The following is a 24,800-nucleotide window of genomic DNA, read 5'->3' as shown; positions in this document are numbered from 1 at the left end:
GTTCCTTTAAAATTTCTTGGCAACAAGGATCCTAATTACCGAAACATTGTGGCTAACATGCTTGAAGCATACAAGGAATTTGGTTGTAACATGAGTATCAAAATTTTCTGTTTTCTCAGCTAGATTATTTCGCCGAAAATTTAGGATTTTTCAGCTAAGAGTAAGATGAACGATTTCACAAGGATCTGCAGGAATTTGAAAGAAGGTACCAGGGACGTGGGAGCATCAGTATGCTTGCTGATTATTGTTGGATGTTAAAGCGTGAAATACCTGAAGAGAAACATAAAAGAAAGAGGAACAGGAGCACTTTCTCAACTAAGAAGCAAGTGGTGTAATTTTTTGTGTGATATATTGTGCTAATTTATCCAATATTGAAGTAAACAAGACAAAACAAATCAAAAACACTCTAGTGACATGTATGAACAACCATACATATAATTTCAGCAAGTTGTGTCTTTTAAACATTGTTTTTGAATTTGAAATAAAAAAGTGAAATGAAAAAGTTTGTGATGAAATTCACGTAATTAAAAAATACATTTAAAGTGATTTTGCAAACAAACCCGACGTGATAGAAGCAAACGGATTGAAAATTCGGATTCAGCATATCGACATTATATAAAATCACATTACTTAGTTTAGGCAACAAACACAATGTTGAAATTCGCAGGCTAGTGTAATTGTTAAGACCAAAAATTAATCTTTACATACTTCTTTTGAATTGAAAACACAACCAACATTTCATTATTTTTATTTCTGGCAATACCAATACAAATATAATCTACGATAATTGGGATAAGCCAACTGATTGCAACGAACATTAATGTTATAGTTTTAAAACATGGTATTCAGAACACGTCAATTTCAATTTCTTCTCCTCCTACAGGAAGTTGAATGGATTCAGCTTGGGGTAGGGGTGTTGGAGATGGATAATATTTATTTGAAGCATAATGTTCTTTTAAGTATTCTCCACCTCTTTCCTCATACTCCGACCTAGTAACAAGATACTGATTAAGGTCAGGAGACGATGAGAATGTCTGGGCACCATACCACGCATCAAGTGTTGTGTTGTTAGCAATGGTGACATTGAATGTGGATTTAAATGGACGCATTTCCAGTAATTCACGACGAAGTCTTTCAGACAAACCTGGCAGTGCTGCACACCCACCAGTCAGAAAGACATTGCTTACTAGTGCACTCTGTACATCAGCTGGATAACCACGCAAAACGAACTCAATGGTCTCTGCCAGTCCTGCTTCTCCTGAGCCTATCATGGATGGCTGGAAGAGGATTTCTGGTGCACGAATACGTTCAATACCCACATGAAGTTGGTGAGTTTCAGCCGTGTTTCCACTGTTGTTAGCACTAGTAGTTCCTGATGAAACAGAACCTTCAAATTCTGGATCATGGCGACGAAGTGCTTCCTCCAATTCAAGCAATTTCTGTTCTTCATCACTATCAGAGTCTCCCCCTTCCTACATTTACAAAATAAATATCAGAATTACATTCTGTGAAACAAGCAATAATAAAAATCACAAAATAAATGACATATTCAGAATATTTACAAGAAGAAGCCATGATGTACTGTCAGGAGAGACTTCAAAACTAAGTCTTTTCAATCTTACATCCAAATTCTTATTATTTCTTCATAATTATTGTACTATGAATTATTATACAGGGTGAACCGTAAGTCATGTCATTAATTTCAAGGGGTTATTCTTTGAGATATTTCAAACAAAAAAGTTTAATACAATTTTGCTCGTTTTTGCTTCCTTTTCGAGATAAAAACTGTTTTATATGAAACATTTCATAGCCTGTTTTGGGAAAGCCATTGATTGAATTCCCAATATGCTCAGTCAATTTAAGAGAGCAGTGTATTATGATAATAAATGATTGAAAGAATTTTAGTTTTGTCCTTTGAACGTGCAGAAATATGATCTGAAAATGTAACATTGAAAAATTTCTTTGCAGAACAAAAAGTCACATTTGTTCGGATAAAATTTCTACACATTTAAAGGCCAAAACTAAAATATTTGCAATCATTTATCACAATACACTGCTCTCTTAAATTGACTGAGCATATTGGGAATTCAATCAATGGCTTTTCCAAAACACGCCATGAAATGTTTCATGTAAAACAATTTTTATTTTGGAAAGGAAGAAAAACGAGCAAAATTGTATTTGACATTTTTGTTTGAAATATCACAAACAATAACCACTTGGTCTGATCCCCACAAGTGATACCAACAAGGTACCTTCCCCCTCCAATGCATACATGTCATTAGCTACATATTGCACTAATCAGACTTCAGATTACAAACAATCTTCCTCTGTCACATATCGTCAAGTGAGATGTACTGCCTGATAATAGATGTATATATCAGCCATACCTCAATCAGAGGTATTTTTGTCATTACTAAAACGAAATGATTTTTCAAGTTTTCTGTTTCATCATCTTTTTTTATACATAGGGAAATATAGTAAAGTTGAGCAATCTGTGTTTGTTAGAGTTATGACATAAAAGAATATTATTCCTGAAGTAAGAATGGGAAGAGGAAAGGAGATAAAATCACCTGCCTTTCCTGTCCCTCTCCTCCCATCTTTAAAACTGGATCTCAATTGAAGTTTTCTAGGAGTTGCAATAGAATATACCAGCAATAATAGTAGTGATAACTGATTGATGATATTTGTTTCATATGTCAAGTTTTGCTTATCTCATGACAAATCTACTTTAGGATAGATGTCAGTAAATGTATATCACCTTATTGATTGCTTTGTAGACATCCCAATCTTCATCTCGCATGCCGAAATTATCATCGCGCTTCTCCTTGCGTGCTAACTGACTTATGAGTCTCATACGTTCTTGGGCAGCTGCTGTACGTCGCTTAGCCATATCTTGGCGACGTTGACGCCGTGCATTCCGCCTTTCCAAAATTTCTTGCCTTTGAAGCATAAGCATAGAATCATATTATTATCATATGTCACAGAAATATATTATAATTATAAGTTCCATGAGTCAAGTTGACTCTATTGACAGAGTAACAAACTATGGACAGATTGAACCTATATGAAAGTAAAATAGTTTACCTCTTTATAACTTCCAAAAAGAAAAAGAACTAAAGAAGAAACTAATCAAGTGTTTTGTGTGGAGTGTGGCATAATATGGAGCAAAAACACGGACATTACAACGAAGTGAAGAGAAATGATTAGAAGCATCTGAAATGTGGATATGGAAAAAAATTGAGCATGTGAAATGAACAGACAGAATAAGAAATGAAGCTGTGCTAGAAAGAGTGGATGAAGAAAAAAGAATAATGCTGAAACTGATCAGGAAGAGAAAAAGAAACTAGTAGGTTACTGGCTAAGAGGAAACTGCCTACTGAAGGTTGTACTGAAAGGAATGGTGAAAGAGGGAAAAATTCGGGGCAGAAGGTATCAAATGTTAGTCAACATTAAGATATATGAATCGTATGCAGAGACTAAGAGAAAAGACTGGAGGATGCTGGGTTTGCAGTGAAGGATCTGACCGTGGGCAGAAAACTATGAATGAATATAATTATATGTTGTTGTTGTTTTCTAATGCCAGGCATTTGACAATAAAGTCATTTGACCTCTTGCACTCCAATATTTTTCAAAGATATTATCATGACCAGCCACTGAAGCACAGATTTTGAGGTGTTCCGAATCCATTTCTTGGTTTGAGTTGCACAATGGACAGTTAGGGGACTGATATATTCCAATTCTATGCAGGTGTTTGGCCAAACAATCATGGCCTGTTGCCAATCTAAATGCAGCTACACACGATTTTCGTGGTAAATCGGGAATTAACTGTGGATTTTGATGCAGAGAGTTCCATTTTTTCCCTTGGGATTGTGTTATCAAATTTTGTTTGTTGAAGTCTAAGTATGTAGATTTAATAAATCTCTTCACAGAGTAATACGTAGATTTAGTAACAGGTCTGTAAGTAGCAGTGCTGCCCTTCTTTGCTAAAGCATCTGCATTCTCGTTTCCCAGGATTCCACAATGGGATGGTATTCATTGGAATACAATTCTTTTATTGAGTGATATTATATACATACAATAAAAGAATTGTCATTTGAAACTTCCTTGTTTTGAAGACACTGATGTGCTAATGGCTTTAATATGTTCTGCATTCACAAATACTGTTATGTTTAGGGTTAAACACATGTACTGTAGTTTATCAATCATTTAATTTCTTACGCAAAAAGTCATTAAATTCTTAAATATGCAGATTTAAAATTGGCCTCTGTACATCCATTCAATGTGTCCACTCCTTTCAATCCATTTACCATTTTAGAAAACCAGATACTTCCCTTCCTACATGCACAGGAGCACTATCTACCTGAAACGAGATGTTCTGAAAAACACCATAAAGCAACGGTCTGCATGTTGAAATTACGTAATCACACAAAAATATTTATCAGACTTTAAATTTCCTTCAATGAAAATGTACCAATTCTGCTGTTTCCTACTAAACCTACCCATACAATGATTTTCTGAGGATGCTGTGTGTGTGTTCGTGCTACTCAATAAAGGCTGTCAGGATGTCAGTATCAAGAGTTGTGATGATTGATGCTTCCATTTAAACATAAAAATGAAAATAATTATGATGTGCCTCACAATACCTATGACTTGAATTACTTTTTCAATTGATGATACATAGAATTCATTCCTTCTGTCAAAGTTGTCTTCATTTAATTCTCGCAAAAGCTTGGTTTTGTTTGGATATCACTTCTTTGATTTCAACAATTTCCATACTGATGCATAACTGATTTATATTCAAGTGCTACCTATTTTGTACAATTATCTAGATCTTCTTTGATGGATAGCGTTATATCAAGAGCATTTTCTCCTCCTGGACTTCCAGATTTTGGTTTATTCTTTAAATCTTCTGTTTCATTGAATTTTCAAAACCGTTGATTGTATTATGCTTCTGCTAGGTGTATTTAAATAAACACATCACATGTCTCTTGTTGATTCCTCATTCTGTCCCCATAACAAACCATCATTAGGTCTTCTGTTCTCTCCCTTTCAATAAAGAAAAACCACGAACGATTTTCAGCAGAGGAACTAACAATTTTCAGTACTGACTTATTGTGGTGATTTTTCTGTTCATATGTTAGCTAGTGTTTTAATTTACCGTATTTACTCGCATGATTTCCTCCCAAATATTTTAAGAAATATTTTTTCAGAGTTTATTTTTTTCGCACACTTACATTTAAAAAAATGGACACACCTTTTCCCTTCAAGGGCATCTTTCAGAAAGATTCAAAGTATCATATCTGTTTGAAAGATACTATATACTTCCAAAACGGTGGTCTTCTATTTGACAGTAGAGGAGCTGTCCCATAATTAATATGGAAGCATCTTAGAGAACTGAATATTACATTTAAGACTCTAATGCACATTTGTTAACATTTTAAAAGACTCTCGGGAAATTTTGCATCATCATCTGAATTTCAATTAATTCCTTTGTTATCTTCCTGTTTCACATAGTTATATTTATAGTCTTAACTGATTGTATTGTTGTTATATTTCAACTAATTACCAATTAATTTTCAAAGCTACTTTTGGTAAAATTTCAATCATTTCATGAAAAATTATTAAATTATACCGAAAGTAAGTTTTTAAAATCAAGGGATCTGTTTAAATGCACATAAGATTAATTTGATCAGTACATGATTGTTTGATGTTATTTGTGATCAGTTTATTCCCAAATTTTTTGTACTCACTGCGTAATTTCCTCTCTTGATTTTTCGCCTCCGAATTTTTAGAACGAAAGAGGCGGAACTTGTGCGATTAAATACAATAGTTTCAACGCCTATTCTACATGAATACATATACTTAATTTGAATAAGATTTCAAGGTCATTAAAAGAAATCTCATTAATTAATGTAAAAGAATCAGTTACATGAATGAAATGTTTTCATACATAAATGTAATGCATATTGCAATTGTGTAAAAATTAATATAGAGTGTCATTAAAAACACGTCTTCTGTCATATCTTCTATACCTGAATGTATATATTCTAAAATATTGGTATAAGATTACTCGATTTATTTGTAGTAAATTTTGTATACAAAATATTATGATAAAACTAAAAACTGTAAAGTTAAGAGTAATATTTAATTCTTCTTTATGCTCTAAGGTTAAATTTAGATTTAAGACCTCTCCTGGCACCACATTATCATAATCATCCTATCACATCATCGGGGTAATGTAACTCCGCCTTCCAGGCGCCCCAACCTCAGAAGTGGGTTACAACTAAACCATGGCCAGGAGAGAAGACCAGAAATGTCGAAAAGACAACCTGGTGGCATTGGATTAAAAAAAATATAATTTTTTATATATGGCATATAAAAAGTGTAAGCATATCATATGTGATACACACACCTCATCTATTTTATTCTGTCTGTTGCATGTGTGCCAAGAATGTTTAAATCAGATATCATTATCTAGGGGAACCAGTTTTAAAGATGCGCATGTTAGAGTTATGACTTAAAAGTTTAGAACAGCATATTGCAATATCAACTCAAGGTAGTTGCATTGCAAAACTGTCACAGTTACTCACCTTTTCTGTCTCACTCCTGCAATCCATGTTTCAAAGTCTTCCTGATCGTTGGGTTTCAGAGTTTGTTTTATAACTTTAGGTTTAGGATCCTGTAAAGTTATTTACCACAATTATATTACAAATTTTACAGGCATAATTCTACAATTATATTATATTACACATTCGATAACAAATATTACCATTCCATTTTTATTACCTCTACAACATTATCTTCAGTCGTATTTGCTGCAGCTATCTTCTGTTTCGTTCTTTCAATTCTGGCTTGTAGCTGACTGATCAATTTTTGCAGATCAGTTCCACTTGATAGCTCGTAAAAGTCTAATATTTTCTGTAAAAAAATAAGTCTGAAAGCATGTTTTCCTGTTTCATTTCTTTAATTCATACACATTAAAAAATTAGTTCTCTACCTGGAATTCATTCTCTTCACCCTCTTCTAAATCTTGTGCGGCTAGAAGCTGATTCAGCTGCTCCTCATCCTCTGCCAACTTCATTAAAAAAAAAAAAATGTGATCAGTAATTAATGTTTTTGTTGTATTATTTAATCAACATTACAGTTAGGGACATTACCATACTAACAATATGAGTAAGTAATACTTTGTACTGAAAGAAAATTGGAAGTATCTGTATTGGTTTCGAATTTTTTATTTTTAATGTAAAGAATTATGTTTACGTATTTAAACTTTTCATTCATTTTTTCTATCACTTTCAAGTATAGATTGGATTTAACATAACTATAGTCAAATAGAAAGTATTGATATTATCGCTAGTATCATAAACTAGGTGGTGAATGTAACTTTTCACTCTTCACCATTATCTGGGTTGGTACACCTGACTCCATACTCGTGCGTAGACTATTCAAATTAAAAGAACTTATGCATATCAGGAACACTGCATTCTACATACTGTTCTATTGATGACATGGAATAACCTTAATCCATGTAAGAATATGAAAAGTATTGATAATATCACCGATGGCTATACTAGATTAGATAAGAAAAAAAATTCGGATATTTTGAAAGACTTAAATATTGACACAGTTTTAGAGAAAATTATAAATTATAGACAGAAATGGAAATCTCATATACTCAAGATGCCTAGAACAAGGATGCCACGCCAAGCACTAAATTACCGCCCTTTAGGAACAAGATCTTTGGGCCGTCTGCTGAAATGATGGTATGAGACTGTAATAGGCCACCAGGCTTAATACTTGATAGCAAGAAGAAGAAAAAGAAGAAGAAGAAGTAGTAAATCGTATGTGATTCTATTTAATGCTTATGTTTTCCATAGTGTTCATTTTCGTGCATACTTTATTCAAATGTCTATTTATGATTTTTTAATGTAAATCGTGTTTACTTATTACTTAACACCAATATGTATTCCACTGTGTTTATTATTATTATTATTATTATTATTATTATTATTATTATTATTATTCTGTAAAAGTAAATCCATGGTGCTACAGCCCTGAAGGACCAAGACCGACCTGCCGGCTTCACGTCCACATGCCGAAGGAGAGGTGGACGATCATCCAAGCAGAATGGAAGTATCGTGTGGTTAGCACGATGATCCCCCCAGCTGTTATAGCTGGTTTGCGAAACCGGATTTTCGCTACCTATTGTAGCTTCCCAACTGCATCACGAGGCTGGGTGGGCACCAGTCCCATACACTGGCCGAAATTTCGTGAGAAAATTTCTTCCCCCATGAGGACTCGAACTAGTGTGCATTCCGTAACGTGAGTCCTAGGCAGGATGTCTTAGACGCCAAGGTGCGGAACATTATTATTCTGTACATTTTATTAAATTGTCGGTTTCTGGCTTTATTATGTGAATCTTATTTACTTGTAACTTGATACCAATATGTATACCAATGTGTACATTTTTATTTAACTGCCTCTTTTGATTTCATTATGTAAATCGTATCTGTATAGTAATTACTTGAATCGGAGGCTGTTGTATGTACAACTATGTAAGCAAGTTTTACTCCTGGTTGAGTGTAAGGGAAACTGCTAGATTAAATAAAATCATTATTATTATTATTATTATTATTATTATTATTAAATTGAAGAGAAGTTTGGGTTGGGATGACCAAATAAATGACTGATTGAGACCAAACCATGATGCTAAAATGGGAATGGATGATGATGAATGCAATGACCTTGCTCTGTGACTTCAGAGTTAAACTTTCTATTATTAAAACTAAACATGATAACAAATAGGGTGGACATAATAGTTTGCATGGTTAGTTAGAAGAAAAACGACAAATAATAAGCTTATGGTTTTTGGTAGTGAGTGATCTTACCCTTTCTTCTCGTTTACGTGCATTTATCTCAATGAGTCGTCTTGCTAGCTCCTTGCGACGTTCTTTTTGTTGCTCAGGTGTTAGGCCTGGTGTTACTGCTTGAATGGTGTAGGGTAATTGAATGCGCCGCACATGATTATCATAGTGATCTGAATCTGCCCACAACGATAATTCTTCTTGGTAATCCACAGCTACAAATGTCTGTTCATATATCAGTTCCTAATAAGAAAAATTGAGCAGAAGTGATGTTCTGTATTTAGACATGCAATATTTATTAATAATTATAGTGTAGAGATCATAAAATACAGAATGATAATGCTTATGTAAATGACAAGTATGATACAGTAATAAACATTATGTAAGAGAATAAAGCTCATCTTTCAGGTTAACTAACTGATCTGATCTGATCTGAGAATTTATGTGATATGTCTCAATACACCTAAATGGTTTTAATAATTCATGATATTCCAAAGAATAACATTTGAAATAACAGTGTACAGGACTACACACAGTGGGTCAGTTGAATAAAAAATCAGTAAACTCATAAATGATTACATGGCATTGAAAGTTATTATTGATCAGTAAAAGCAATCACTGATTTTCAGTTGAATAGTAGTACTTTTACTGATAACTGGAAAATTTTTAATGTTTATTGAATAAACAAATGAGCAAATACTTACATTCATATCTGATACAATGGAGATGACCTTGCTAAATAACGTAAAAAAAAGACTCGTGTTCTGCTGTGAACTTAATGCTTCACCTCTTATTTCATCAGTGTCATGTAGAAAATAATCTCTTAAGAAGTTGACAATTCCTCTTTCAAATCTCAGAAGCTTCTTTGAATTACTGGGACTGATATTCCTCCTGTTTTCATACCCTCTTTTCCTTTACAACCTAACTAACAACAAATATTCAAGTCTACTCTTTAGCAAATTTTGTATAAAAGTGAGATTAAGTCGTTATATGCAAATACAGTATGTAGCAAAACAAACAACACTGAAATTACCGCTCATTTGCTGTCCATGTTTCTACAGCAACCAAGCTTTTATTTATTTTATATGATAGTTTGACATATTGTGTATTCATTGTTGGGATTAGTGCTGTAATTGTGATTCTCGCAACAGAGGAGACGATATTTATTGTTGAGCATTATTTCTGGTCATATGGAGTACTGAAATTACAAACATACTCTGAATATCAATATGTCATTATAACATGTAAGGTGACATATGACTGATCCCGTACGATGGAACTTCTCGATGACAACTAACATTGTTGTGTTATTTGATGCTGCATTGTTAAATCACTCCTGGTACTGCTCTTTAATGTGGCACAAGCTCAACCTATCCTGCCATCCTGACACCCCACTCCGTATGACAGTAAACACCTTCTCCTCTTTTGTGAGAACCATAATTGCAGAAATCAACACAACACTGAATTCACAATATGTCAAACTACACTGTCTACCAAAAAGTAATTGGGCATTGTTTTTGCCCCTTTAGAACCTCGAGGTACCACCTCTTGTTGCTATAACAGCAGCCATCCTGTCAGGCATGTTCTCCACAAGTTTGTGTAGGACATCCACTGGAATGCATCGCCATTCCTCTTGCAATATGGCTCTCAGTTGGACAATGGAAGTTGGCCGGATTTCCCGAAACCTCAATCGCCGGTCCAATTCATCTCAAATGTGCTCAGTGGGATTGAGATCAGGACTCTGTGCAGGCCAGTCCAACTGGTGAACATTATTATCTGCATATCACTGCATAGTAGCCACCGAAACATGGCATCTAGCACGTAAAATCCTGGGTGCCCAATTACTTTTTGGTAGATAGTGTATTATACATATATATATATATATATATATATATATATATATATATAGACACACACAGTAAATAAATACTTCATTGCTAGAGAAACGTGGATAGCAGATGAGCAATAATTTCAGTGTCGTTTTGCCACATACCACATTTGCAGGAAATAACAGTGTTGCAATAATTTAACTTGCTAATATACGATTTCTACTCCTTGCTACAAAAAGCAATATGCAATTGAATAGCTAAGCGGAAAAATGTTTTATACTGTAGTGAACTCTGTTGATGAAAGTGAAAGTACAAACTTTAGTATAGGCTGTACAACCTAGGAGGTTGTGGGAAAGCATTACAATGCTAAGTATAAAGTATTTCTTTTTCTGTAAAATTTTAATTCGGTGCTTGCAATGTTTTTCTGCTTAGCTATTCAATTTTAAAATGTTCACTCACATTGTAACATATTAAAACGAAAATATTAGAATAATACAGAATAAAATGTATACAAACCTCTGCTCTACTAGGAGTAATAGCAGCAAAATGGGCTGGATACTTCAATTGTAGCAACCTATGGAGGTAGTTGATGATATGAATACCACCAACATTAATCCTCCTACTTCTTGTTGGATCGACCTGATTATTGATAACTGGTAAAATATGAGTTGTGTGATATCCAAAGTTAATAATTAGGCCAGCAGAACTATTTGGGTGATTGTGTCGAAAACTAAATAGGCCATCAACTCCATAGCATACACTTGGGACTCGGTAGCATTCAAACAGAAGTTCAGACATCACTGGAACATTAAATAATTAATTTTCTTATATTACCAATAAAACAGATAAGCACACAAATTTCTACACTGCTTGGCAGTTATGCAAAGTAGCTATGATAAGTTGCTATAAATAGTGACACAGGTTAATGGCAATTTTGTAGTGTAATTTTTATTTATTTATTTAACCTGGTAGAGATAAGGCCATCAGGCCTTCTCTTCCCCTCTACCAGGGGCAACAATAATAATAATAATAATAATAATAATAATAATAATACAACAAAGAAAAGTGAAAGTAAGCAAAGCTCTAGTATCAGTCAACAGTAGAGGCCAACACTGTTCATACCTGCAATATTTTTTTTGAAATTATCTGATTAATCAAAATTCTTGCTGTGTTGCTGTAATTCTACTACTAGTTAAACATAAATTGTCCTGGTGTGTAGGAAAAAGATAACTATTACTGCTACTACTACTACTACTACTACTACTACTACTACTACTACTGATAATAATAATAATAATAATAATAATAATAATAATAATAATAATAAAGTATCTGTTGTATTTAACATTTGTAACTCTAAATCATCATAATGCTTTTAATTTATCACGTCTTCTGTACAATTAGCATCACAGTAACTCATTATGTCATATGGATAATAGCCAATAAGATAAAATAGCTGTCAGAAAGCAGTGCAACAATTTCATTCAGAAAAATCGGCCATGCAACCATTATAAGACATACTATGTCCTTAGAATTTACATCCTTCTTAGCTCGGAATAAACCTTACAGATATATATACAGGGTGAGTCAGCAGGAAAGGTACATGGTTTGAGGGGTGATAATATTGGTGATTCTGAACAAAAAAGTTTATATGAACATATATCCTATTCATAACAGTTTCGAAGAAAACTAATGGAAACAATGAGTAACGGGAAAAGTGCAGGTGATAGTAAATTGAAACATTGTTACCTTATGTTCCGTTTAATTGTGTACTTTTCTTTACAGAATATGTTCAGAAAGTCCACCGTCAACTTCAATGCACTTTTTTTTTTTATTATTTTGGTATTCTCAAAATTGGTATGCATGTTATACAAAATGAGAAACTTAAAACTGGTCTACTGTTCACATCCACATGCAGAAAAGAAATGAAAAGCATTGAAGTATATTGAAGCACAAGCAGTGTTCAACTGCTAGAAACAATAGAAACAATCGATAATATAGCACGACAGTGTTAGACTGTAATAGAAATTATAATAATAATAGTATTGCAGCACAGCTAACTGCTCGCGCCGTATTTGGCTTGGCAGCATGTTATATTCGAGTAAATATGATAATTATATATGTGTAAATATATACATGTGAAAGTAACAAGCAACAATAAACATAATTTACTTACAATAAATACAAAAAGTTTCTACTTACAATGTCGTGAATAGTTCGGATTGAGAAATGCTTCTGTCATGACAATGGGATGATTAACATAGCCTTCAGTGTCAATACCCAAATGTGTAAATATATAGTCAAAAACCTGTTCTTGTGCTTCAAAATGTGTGACAACATTTCGATCAAACTGTGTTTTGAGTTGGAATCTAACTGCTTCTATATTGGTAATATCATTTCCCACCTGAGTTTCTCCATCCTGAAGACAGAATAATTTTAATTAATTTAATTATAATTGTACAATGTGACCCAGATAAACTTACAAAACAGTGATTGAGAGGACGAAAATGAAGCTGATATACAAAATGACTAAAGTGACGAACATTTGCTGTTTTCTTGGAATGGAAAAAATACAGGTATATGCTACAAGGGTATGCTAAAAAGTAATGCTTCCTATTATTTTTTTGTCGCTGTGAATATAGTTAAAATATTAGTGATATAGCCTACCTGTTTTTTTTTTTTTTTTTAAAGCTGGAACATGACAGTTAAGAGGCCAAGCTTGGAACTACAGTGCTATGTTGCCAATATGGACTACCACACTGCCAGCTGATGGAAGCTAGCAATTGATGTTAAGATGGTTGACGTTAAAACATTAATTGACAATTGACGCGAAGGTAAGAAAACAATACAAAAATCAACAGAGAATCAAAGACGAAATGTACCAATGCTAACATTGTGTGCACAATAAAAGTCGCCAAGAGAGCTATTAAGCACTTGCCACGTGGGAACTGTAAGTTTGGCAACTCAACTGTTGTTACCATAGCAACAGGCCTACCACGCTACGTGACATTCAGTTGTTTTTTCGATCGCAACACTCCTGTCATGTCCCATCTTTAAAAAAAAAACATGTCTAGTACATTGTATTCAGTGACCTTTCTGCTTTCAGTGATGCAAGTTTCGTATCTTTGCTAGTAGACAGCTCTTAGTTACAGCCTGAAACATGGCGGTGTGTACCAGCACTATGTCTGTGCGTCTGAAGCAGTGTGCTGTAATCGAGTTTTTAACAACAGAAAATCTGCCCCCGATAGACATTCATCGGAGATTGAACACGGTTTATCGTGATCAATGTGTCAACATCAGTACTGTGAGATGTTGGTCTGCTCGTGCTCATAATAAACCTGGTGCAACTCTCAACTTGTGTGACAAAGGATGAAGTGGAAGACCATGTACTGCAACTGAATCGTGTTAACTCATTACAGCAAATCATCGCATAGCGCAGGAACACCTGTCAATTCAGTGTGGCATATCAAGGGAGCATGTGCAGGTGATAATTGCAGATCTGGGATTCTGGAAAATTTGCCCACGATGGGTGCCTCGAATGCTCCTTCCTCACATGACACAGAAGAGATTGGACATTTGCTAACAATTGCTTCTGAGCTATGAACAGGAAGGTGATGAATTCTTAAAGAACATTGTCACAGGTGACGAAAGCTGGGTACATTACTTCGATCCCGAAACAAGAGGTCATCAATGCAGTTCTACCACAAAGAATCACCGGCACCCAAAAAGTTCAAGGCTGTGCCATCAGCACACAAACTTATGCTTACAGTCTTTTGAGATATTCAAGGTGTGGTGCATATGGAATTCATGCCTAAAGGCACTACCATTAATTCTGTAAGATATTGTGAAACCCTAAAAAAACTGAAAGCACGAATTCAAAGAGTTCATCCAGATATGGAGCAGCCCCTCTTATGGCATGACAACACTTGTCCACACAACAGTGCAATAACAACAGAACACATTCAGCGTCTTAGTTTCGCTGTTGTTGATCTTACTCCTATAGTCCCGACCTGGCACCTTCAGATTTTCATCTGTTCCCAAAACTTAAAGAACATCTGAGAGGACATCTCTTTGATTCTGATGATGCAGTGCAGATAGAAATGAGGCTGTGGTTTCGTCATCAGAGTGAAACATTCCACAGTGACGGTATCAAGAAATGGTTACCCATTGGAGAAGTGTATTCATCGCCAGGGTATTTGTGTGAAAAAATAAAACTACGGTTATGAACAGTAAGGTTGTAGCAAGTTACCAGTTTTGTTTCACTCAACTATAAAACTTTTCACATAAAAAATTAGGAAGCATTACTTTTCAGCATGCCTGCGTAATTAGTACATTATAACAATATCAAAATTTATTTTAGGGGCCTACCTCAGTGGATAGGCTAATTATAATGGTCATGATGATTATGTTGTTTAGTTAACTGCCTGAAGTTGGGTTGAACCTCACGACTCCTATAAGACATTACTCATGAGGCAACTAAGCCAGGAGATAATTGGGGCATGGTCGCTAGTTTCTTTTCCCCTCCATTGCATATATAGCTGACAAGTAACATATTTCACTAATCAGACAAGATGTATACAAACAATAATTGTTCTTCCTCTGACATATATCATCAAGTGAGATGTACTGCCTGACAATATACTATATGCATATCAGCCAGAACCTCAATCAGAGTTGATGATGATGATGATGATGATGATGATGATGATGATGATAGTGATAGTATAAACACCTTTGGGGAAGCCAAAACGTAGATGGGAGGATATTAAAATGGATTTGAGGGAGGTGGGATATGATGGTAGAGACTGGATTAATCTTGTTCAGGATAGGGACGGATGGCAGACTTATGTGAGAGTGACAATGAAACTCCGGGTTCCTGAAAAGCCATTTGTAAGTAAGTAACAAGGGTTGTAAGTGCCAAGAAGAACAGTCAATTAGAACAGACACAAAACAAATGCTTGAATCAGAGTTGGAGTTAATACAAGTGTCACCCTTAATTGGATATTTTTACTTCTTGATCATATGCTACATTATTCCAAAGTAACTATCCAATCCTATGTATGTAGGTATTTGCGTTTCACACATGTGAATCAAAAAATAAACTAGATAGAAGTGGAACATACAGCCTTTGTTGAATAATTCCAAGGGAAAAATTGTTCCAGGGCTGTGCATCGAACCCGAGACCTTTGGCTGAGCGCGCCAATGCTCTACCGACTGAGTTATCCAGGAATTCTTTCCAGACCCAGTCTCAATTATTCCCTTTTTATCCACATACCTCAAGTGGGTTGACAAGACATCAGAGACACAACATTGAGTGCACACCAAGCTCTGTGTGACTTAAATTTGTGGTTTTCTGTTAACGAACAGTAACGTGTATTATACAAATCTGGCTTTACAGGGAGCTATAATCTATGGCGAATCCTCGACCTATCTCACAAGATAACATGTTGCTATCATCAATCCCATAAACACTAAACAAGTTACTGTAGTAGTTGGTACAGCATTGTTAAATATCCAAATTAAAAAACTACTATACTACCAGTAGGCCTACTGAAATTGATATCAATGACACTTGAAACTTCATAGGGCAGAGGAATAATCAATTCAATGTTGACATACTATGTACCTATATGTACCTTTTTTCCACGTTCCTTCCTTGGTTTTGCAATTAAATTCTTGAATATAAGCAATGGTTCTTTTTGTGTTGCCCAACCAACTCGACACTGATATGATCCTATATTAAAGAAAAAGGAACATTACGTATCAAAAAAAAATATATATATATAAATGTCTATTTTCGAATTATTGGTTCTGAATTATTAAGTCGAAAAACTGTAGAATCCAGATAATGACTTATGCCATCTCTTGCACACATTCGTCTACAGTTGATTGAGCATGGTGGATGTGCTTACAGTCCTTGCTTTTTTTTTTTTTTTTTTTTTTTTTTTTTTTTTTTTTTTTTTTTTTTAGGTTAAGCTTGGTATTCTCAGTTACTTTTTAGTTTGTTTGCGTGATTTTTAATCCACCTATTTGCTTCTTGTCGGCAAATAAGTGTAACTAAATTCCTTGTAGGTATTGAAACCTCCACTAGGGGACATCCATGTTCCAGCTCCAGAACTATAGGTTAGATGATGGTGATGATGAATTTTTGTTTTAGGTTAGAGTTTATTTTCTTAGCTATTTACTTTTAGATTACCGTAAAGTGGGGTGACTTTGAGCGCTGAGGTGACTTTGAACAGTAATTTAGCTCCTTTCTAAATTAAATGCTGTAGCCAATTGCGAAAAAACTGTTTAAGTTGTCAATAAATTAGTTCAGTTTTTTCGCAATAGGGTACAGCATTTAATTTAGAAGGGCGCTAAATTACTGTTCAAAGTCACCTCGGCGTTCAAAGCCACCCCGCTTTACGGTAGGCGATTTTTGGGTCCACCAATTTATTGTTTAGGTTAAGTTTGGTTTTCTCAATAGGCTTCAGACAATATGTACTGTAAGAATCATCATGTGGCAGACAAATATCATCTAGAATTAATAAACGAGACAAAGCCTATGGGCAAGAAAGAAAAGTAAACAGAATGGAGAAATAATCACTAAGCATAGCAAGACTATAACTAGCTGTTATCACAGTCTACTATATACAGTCACGAAGCTTGAGTTTTGAGGGTGCTAGAAACAATAGACTGTGATGGTACTATTTTGCATTGCCTGTAATGAGGCGATATTAGCGATCCTAGTGATGAGCAACTATCTAATGTTTGCATATTTACTTCGTATTGAGCTTCACGACTGTAGGCTATATACTAGACTGTGCTGTTTGGTAGTGCCACAGTCTAGTATATGCAGTCACGAAACTCAATATGTAGTAAATATGCATCCACAGATAGTTGCTAACCACTAGGATCGCTACTATCGTCTTATCACAGACAATGCAAAATAGTACCTGCAGTCTATTGTTCCTAGTACCCTCATAAACTCAAGCTTCATGACTGTATATACTAGACTGTGGCAGTGCTGGGCTGGGGTGGAAGGCACTGATCGAATTATGCAAGAATCGGCAATATACGAACAGAACAAAAGAAGGTTCAACAACCTGCATAAGAGTCAAGAACTCGAGAATCAGCAATAATGAGATAATGATATGATGCTTATAGAAGAGTGAAAGTAAGAGATGAAGAAACTAAAAAGGAAGGAAGTAATGGAGCAAATGAAGTACACATGAAGATAGATGAAGGGGCATGGAGTTCATGCAAAAGTAGTCGAAAAACGGATGAGAAATGAGAAAGAAGAGGTTGCGAGAGCATATACAAATGGAGAAAAAGAAGAATCGAAAAGAATACAATCTTAGAAAATGGGGTACATGGATAAGATAGTGGGATTACATTAATAATAGCCTACAATATGTATAAAATATAAAGGGATAGGCCTAATTAATAGTGTATAAAGTATGAAAAAAAAAGTGAGTGACTTAGAACCCTGATAGGTGGATGGAATTGTGTAAATTTGTTATAAGGGAATTGCAAAAGACGAACATTGGTTAAGAAAAGGCACTTTTCTGATGAAGCTGTTTTTCATGTGAATGGACATGTTAATCGACACAACTGTCATTATTATGCTAGAGAGAATCCTCAAGTTATTGAAGAAATACATTTAAAATACGGAAAAGTCACAGTATGGGCTATGATTGGATGGGAAGGATTGTTAGGAATGCGAATCTTGGATGAACTGTTAATACTGATCAGTATTGTCATCTCCTTAATGAAAATGTGCCAGTGATGCAAAATCCTGAACACGAACATTGCTTATTCCAGCAGGATGGTGCGCCCCCTCACTATACTATCGTGGCGAGGGAAATTTTGAATTGTAATTTGCAAAATAGGTGGGCGGAAAGAAGAGGACCGACAGAATGGCCAGTCCATTTCTCTGATCTCACACCCTGTGGTTTGTTGTGGGGTTATTTGAAGGAGAAGGTTTATGCCTGGAAATCGCAAGGCATCGACATACTGATAATAGCAATTGAGGAAGAAACTCATATTATTCCAAAGGACATGTATCATAAATCAATTAATAACTTCCCAAAGCGTTGCCAATTATGCTTGGATGTGAATGGTGAACAGTTTGATGCAATAAAGTGACTTTGTTAGTATTGTAATATTGTTGTAAGTGACTTGTTTGAAAAATTGCCTTCCCAATAATAATGTCATATTTCCTATAACAGTAATACTGTCATCACACGATGCAATCAAATGTAGGCTGTAGCCATATTTCTGATACTCTGTAATAATCAATATATTTGAAGCTAAACCCATACTGCACAGAATGGTAAACCAAAGTTGCTTCGTTAGTACTACAATGTAAATCATCAGATTTTGGAGACTTTTTCCCTAGCACTTTGTAAATTGCGTTTCAGAAATTATATTCTGCTTGTAGCTCACTTGAGAAGTTACACTTCATTTTCGACATTTTATCAGTTTAAAATAAAACTTTCCATTGTTAAAACCATGCTCACTAGTTGCTATTATGTTGGTGACTATATAGTAGGTGTCGTCTCTTGAAGGACATAACTAATTATTAATCTTCTTTCCGAGCTCGAATCATAAAATACTGACATTTCGCCATTTTTTTTAATTGCACAGTGATCGTACAAAATATGGACGTATGGTAACATTAATCATGGAGATGATTTCATTCTCATTTTTTAAAACTGCTTTTGCGTTTGTTGGACTACTGTTCCCGTGTACAGGCAGTATCACTGCTTCGAATCCTACCAGCTCCAATAGTAAGTAAATTCAGAATGTAATAATGTGCTGTAATGTGACAGCTAACAGAGAAAAGGAAGACAAAATAGAGTGGGGAGAGGAATGGAAGAAAGAAACCTTTTGAATTGTTTTTGTAAGCGCTGTATGTAGGCCATCGCGTTCGGACAACGAACGGCACTAGTCATTATTAAGATTCTACATTTTTACCATTAAGTTTACCATTATCAATAACTAGCGGAACTGATGAATTTCTAATATTTCTGAGATATGGATGAATTGGATCGGGCACAGTTTTCGTATCCTTCAATTCCAGAGTTGTCATTTCTGTTTTCACTTAGAACTTCGGATTAACGACATATAAAATCTGATCTAGAAGTTACTGCCCTTTAAATTGTCTGTTTGAATAAATATTCACGTCTTATAACCTCACTTTAACATATACAAGCCCCAATTAGGCCTAACGTATAATTTTACACAATTTATATGTATGAAATCGTTATATTGCTTGACACATTACTATAATACGTATGTCCTAATATAATAAATAATGAATATTACAGTTTATTAAAGAAAACCGCCACACGCACATATTTATTGACACAGATGTAAACTAATTGGATGCAGTGCTGCCAACAGAAGTTACGGAAAGTCGCCTAACTCTAGATTAAAAGTCGCTAGATTCTTTGTTATCAATACAGAAAGTTTTATTTTTTGTCGTATAATCTCAATTTAAGCAATAGAAAAGTTAAAAGAAATTGAGAAATTGTCGCCGAAGAACAGTTAAAAGTCGTCGGATTTAGCGATGAAGTTGCTGAATTGAAGACACTGTCTGCATGTGATAACGTTCAGAGTTGCCAATACGATTTTTTAATAAATCGGCGACTTACACCGTGTTTTTAAGAATTTATTTATTTTAGTGCCCGAACACTTGACATTAAGTCAGTTTTCGATTCTTCCACCTCAACATCATAGCAGTCAACAATACAACCAGACTCCGCAGAAAAGGGTGACGACGAGGAAATGATATTTTTCTCCGCATATGTGTTTTTTATTTTTATTTAGTGATATTTATTATTAATTTTTAGCGACATTTCTGGGGATTTCTTAGCAAACTTAGGAGAGATTTAGCTACTTTTTGTTGAAAAGTTAGCGAGATTGTAGGGCGATATGTTGGCAACGGAGTTTCTCACGTTTGTCGAGGAGGAGCATGTGGTCGAAGTTTATGAAAGGCCGGGAAGATGAAAGTACGAGAAGAACTTAAAAGACCGCAAAAAGATAATTTGTATGGCCAGTGATAGTACTGATATTGTCATATCAATTGTAATATAAAAATGGCAGACATTGTGCGTAATTTGTTAGATGTGGATCCTACATTGAAGAACCTTACTTCAGGGTTTGGGCACATACCTGGACAGCAAAATGATGTATGTATTAGTAAATTAGTAAGGCTATGTTATTAACTTGAATACGCAATATTTATTGAAGTTAGCCACCGGCGTGGCTCAGTCGGTTAAGGCGCTTGCCTGCCGGTCTGAAGTTGCGTTCGGGCGCGGGTTCGATCCCTGCTTGGGCTGATTACCTGGTTGGGTTTTTTGCTTTTTCCGAGGTTTTCCCCAACCGTAATGTGAATGCAAGGTAATCTATGGCGAATCCTCGGTCTCATCTCGCCAAATATCTCGCTATCACCAATCTCATCGACTCTAAATAATCTAGTAGTTGATACAGCGTCGTTAAGTAACCAACTAAAAAAAAATATTGAAGTTAAAGTCCTATGTGTATTACATAGGTTTTTAATGTTTGTTGTAGTTGCTTCAGTCTCTTGGAAGTCCACATGTGAAATCGTTCAACTTCATGATACGAGATGGGCTACATAAAGCGGTTGAAGATATTGTGCCAGTTGAATTTCTTATTAAAGATGATCGCATCCGTTTACAGTTCAAGGTAAGTTTCTGCCATCGGAAAATCTTTACAATAGGGTAGCGTCACCAAAGGAAGGCGGACAGCAAGAAAGGGCACATTCTTAGAAAATTGTGAATATGCAAGGCATACTAAAACTCTAAACTAACCTAACCTGTCACAGATTCGTATATGCGAGGCATACAAAGAGCCTAAACTAACCTAACCTATTACAGATTCCCGCACCGGCATGCCCTCGCACCTCTTTGCCAAGCCTCCACTTTCACAGTAACTTTCGATCCTTATTTTCGGCGTGAAATTGGCGTCGACACTTTTTTTTCGTCTCTGCTAGCAGCCAAGGGTGTAGGCTAAATACATTTGTACCTTAACTTTGTAACGCAATAGTACAGAAATATTTACTGGCTGACTGAGGAACAAAATTTTTTTTTTCTCGGAAAGAAAAATATGTGATTCTAATAGTATTTTTTCTCCTGAATGCAAATATATAGGTTTTTTTTCCCATCACAAATTATCCGGAGGTAAAATAGTCCCCCAATCGGATCTCCGGGCGGGGACTACTTTAATCGTACAGAATCAACTAAACATCTTACAATGGAATGCTGGCAGTATAACATCAGCCAAGAAGACTGAACTAGCCAATATACTCTCAGATAATAATGTAGAATTCTTCCTTTCCCGATTTACCACGAAAATCGTCTGTAGCTGCATTTAGATTGGCAACAGGCCATGATTGTTTGGTCAAACACCTGCATAGAATTGGAATATATCAGTCCCCTAACTGCCCATTGTGCAACTCAAACCAAGAAATGGATTCGGAACACCTCAAAGTCTGTGCTTCAGTGGCTGACCATGATAATATCTTTGAAAAATATTGGAGTGCAAGAGGTCAAATGACTTTATTGTCAAACGCCTGGCATTAGAAAACAACAACATTGTGTAATAGTAGCTTTCAAAATACATAACATTTCATTGCTGTATAGTCTTCAGTATATGAACCAGGTAATACGCTAGTGATAGCAACAAATGGTAAAACTTCCCCACTAAAGTGTTATAGAAAAACATAGTTAATATAGGCTACTCCTTATTCTGTTATACTCCTATCCATTATATTATACTGCGTTTTTATGTAATTACATCTATGCTGAAGGAGTGAAGAGTTATTCAGGAAAAAGTGTAAGACCCAAAGATGATGTGTGTGATCCAGTACAGTGCTAACTGTCTTGCGTAACATTCCAGGCATCTTTGATTTTCTACGTGATCTGTCTCGCTTCATTCTGTATATAATTTGCCTCGTGGTTTTTGATAAGGTCTGTCTTGCTCCATTTTCTATGTAATTATTGGATCTTATTTATTTATTTTATTTATTATTTACTTATTTATTATTTAAATTTAAATATACAGAATACAGAACATAATTACAACAAATAGAAATAGAAATAAAATAATACAATCAATATAAAAAGAAAGTACAGTAATATTAATAAAATTTGAGGACCGAATGAGCAGTGCTCTTGTTCGGTCACAGTTCAGATCTGCTTCATGGTTTTCGATACAGTCTATGTTGCTCCATTTTCTATGTAATTATTGGATATGGTGTATTTGGACTGTTGCAGTTCAAAATTTGATAGTTAAACATTAGTAATTAATTATGTTTTGGCATAAATACCTGTATATCAAAGGGCACTATGCGTAGAAAGTAATTCTAATTGTATTTATGTGAAATTCTTCGGAACTGAGGTTTTACTGTCAGTTTTTTTATGATTATTGATTATTTTAGAAAAAAAAATGTGGCAAATTTTCAGACATTATAATGCAAAAACATTAAACATTACTTCTCCCACATGTTCTTCTTAGTTAACCATGTAAATTATAACTTATTATACTTCTTTGACACTCATAAATCTGTACAAATAAATTTTATTTTTCAGAGTGCAGAAATTCTGCCACCTCTTGTGCAAGCAGGCACAATTGGTGCAAAAATACCAACTGTATTTCCTACTGAATGTCGGCAGCGAGGTTCAACATACAGAGGTTTGCTTAAATGTGTAATATCTTGCGAAGTCAATGATATTGAAATAGCAAGTCAGGAGAAAGATTTGGGACAGATTCCAATTATGGTGAAGGTAAGTTGTGTAAACTTATTATTAAGTTTGTGTATATACTGTTCTAATATTTAGTTTATCTCTCGTACTACTTTAAGCTTAAGCAATTTCTTCATTTAATTTAGTTTTTGCTATTGTGGTTCACAGTCAGACTTGTGTCACCTAACAAAACTGAATCCAGAACAACTGATATCCAAGGGGGAGCATGCAGAAGAATGGGGTGGCTATTTTATTATTAAAGGACATGAACGTTTAGTCCGAATGTTGCAAATGGCTCGAAGAAATTATCCTTTAACACTGAGAAGGACAGCCTGGAAGAAGCGAGGGAACCTGTTTTCTGATTTAGCTGTAACGATTCGCTGCATCAAAGATGATCAAACTTCAACAGTAAGTATAATGCAGCTTTGTTGTTCAGTTGGAGTACGTACTTAACAGTATTTATATCTCAAATTGAGGTTCGTATCCACATGTTTTTATATGCTGTCCCTATGTAGTAAATGTGGAGCTTTCTTACAGTATTTTGATTATATTTCACATTAAATTATTGTTTATCATTCATACATTAGTGATATAGTATAAAACAAGGCATGTGTGTACATGGTCTATAGAAGTGATTTGAGGACAGTTAGATCTGATTATAGAAAGGATTAATAATTTAAGGAATGGTATAGAAGTGATTTGAGGACAGATCTCATTATAGCAAGGATTAATAATTTAAGGAATGGTATAGAAGTGATTTGAGGACAGTTAGATCTGATTATAGAAAGGATTAATAATTTAAGGAATGGTATAGAAGTGATTTGAGGACAGTTAGATCTGATTATAGAAAGGATTAATAATTTAAGGAATTTTTAAATTTAGTATGTTATTTTACGATGCTTTATCAACAGCTTCGGTTATTTAGCGTCTGAATGAGATGAAGGTGATAATGCCGGTGAAATGAGTCCGGGGTCCAACACCGTAAATTACCCAGCATTTGCTCATATTGGGTTGAGGGAAAACCCTGGAAAAAACCTCAACCAGGTAACTTGTCCCGACCGGGAATCGAACCCGGGCCACCTGGTTTCGCGGCTAGACGTGCTAACCGTTACTCCATAGGCGTGGACATTTAAGGAATGGTATAGAAGCGATTTGAGGACAGATCTCATTATAGCAAGGATTAATAATTTAAGGAAAGGTATCATTACAGTACAGAATACTTGTAATAACCAAAAATTCATTTATGTCATTCTAAATCTTTATGCATATATTGTGCTTCCCTAGTATAACATACAAAATCAATTCGCAAGGAATGTTTGTGTTAAGACACCTCCTGTTAATTTAATTTAATTTTATGT

General features: G+C 34.9%; 2 protein-coding genes across 3 annotated transcripts in view; one reads left to right on the top strand and one right to left on the bottom strand.

Moving 5' to 3' along the window:
• Positions 1-732: 732 nt before the first annotated feature.
• Positions 733-20,069, bottom strand: Arp5 (Actin-related protein 5). 2 transcript variants are annotated; one of them, XM_069826689.1, is made up of 10 exons: positions 19,664-20,069; positions 16,330-16,427; positions 12,896-13,112; positions 11,210-11,493; positions 8,889-9,107; positions 6,998-7,075; positions 6,787-6,918; positions 6,591-6,679; positions 2,759-2,939; positions 733-1,472 (listed from the first exon to the last, which is right to left on the bottom strand). In XM_069826689.1, exons 1-10 carry the CDS (start codon positions 19,764-19,766, stop codon positions 846-848), a joined length of 2,028 nt encoding a protein of 675 aa, XP_069682790.1. In that variant the 5' UTR covers positions 19,767-20,069; the 3' UTR covers positions 733-845. The 2 variants fall into 2 exon arrangements, with proteins under 2 accessions (XP_069682790.1, XP_069682791.1); XM_069826690.1 differs by lacking the exon at positions 16,330-16,427.
• Positions 20,070-20,637: 568 nt separating this feature from the next.
• Positions 20,638-24,800, top strand: part of Polr1B (RNA polymerase I subunit Rpl135) — a 53,014-nt gene continuing 48,851 nt past the window's right edge. The window contains exons 1-4 of the mRNA XM_069826688.1: positions 20,638-20,868; positions 21,251-21,385; positions 23,290-23,484; positions 23,611-23,850. Coding sequence (XP_069682789.1) covers positions 20,776-20,868; positions 21,251-21,385; positions 23,290-23,484; positions 23,611-23,850 — 663 coding nt within the window. The 5' untranslated portion in view covers positions 20,638-20,775. The remainder of the gene's footprint in view (positions 20,869-21,250; positions 21,386-23,289; positions 23,485-23,610; positions 23,851-24,800) is intronic.

The sequence above is a fragment of the Periplaneta americana genome, chromosome 5 (genome assembly GCF_040183065.1).
Source record: "Periplaneta americana isolate PAMFEO1 chromosome 5, P.americana_PAMFEO1_priV1, whole genome shotgun sequence".
Taxonomy (NCBI): Eukaryota; Metazoa; Arthropoda; class Insecta; order Blattodea; family Blattidae; genus Periplaneta; species Periplaneta americana.
Note: the sequence above shows the minus strand (reverse complement) of the source record. Positions and strands in the feature narration are given on the sequence as shown.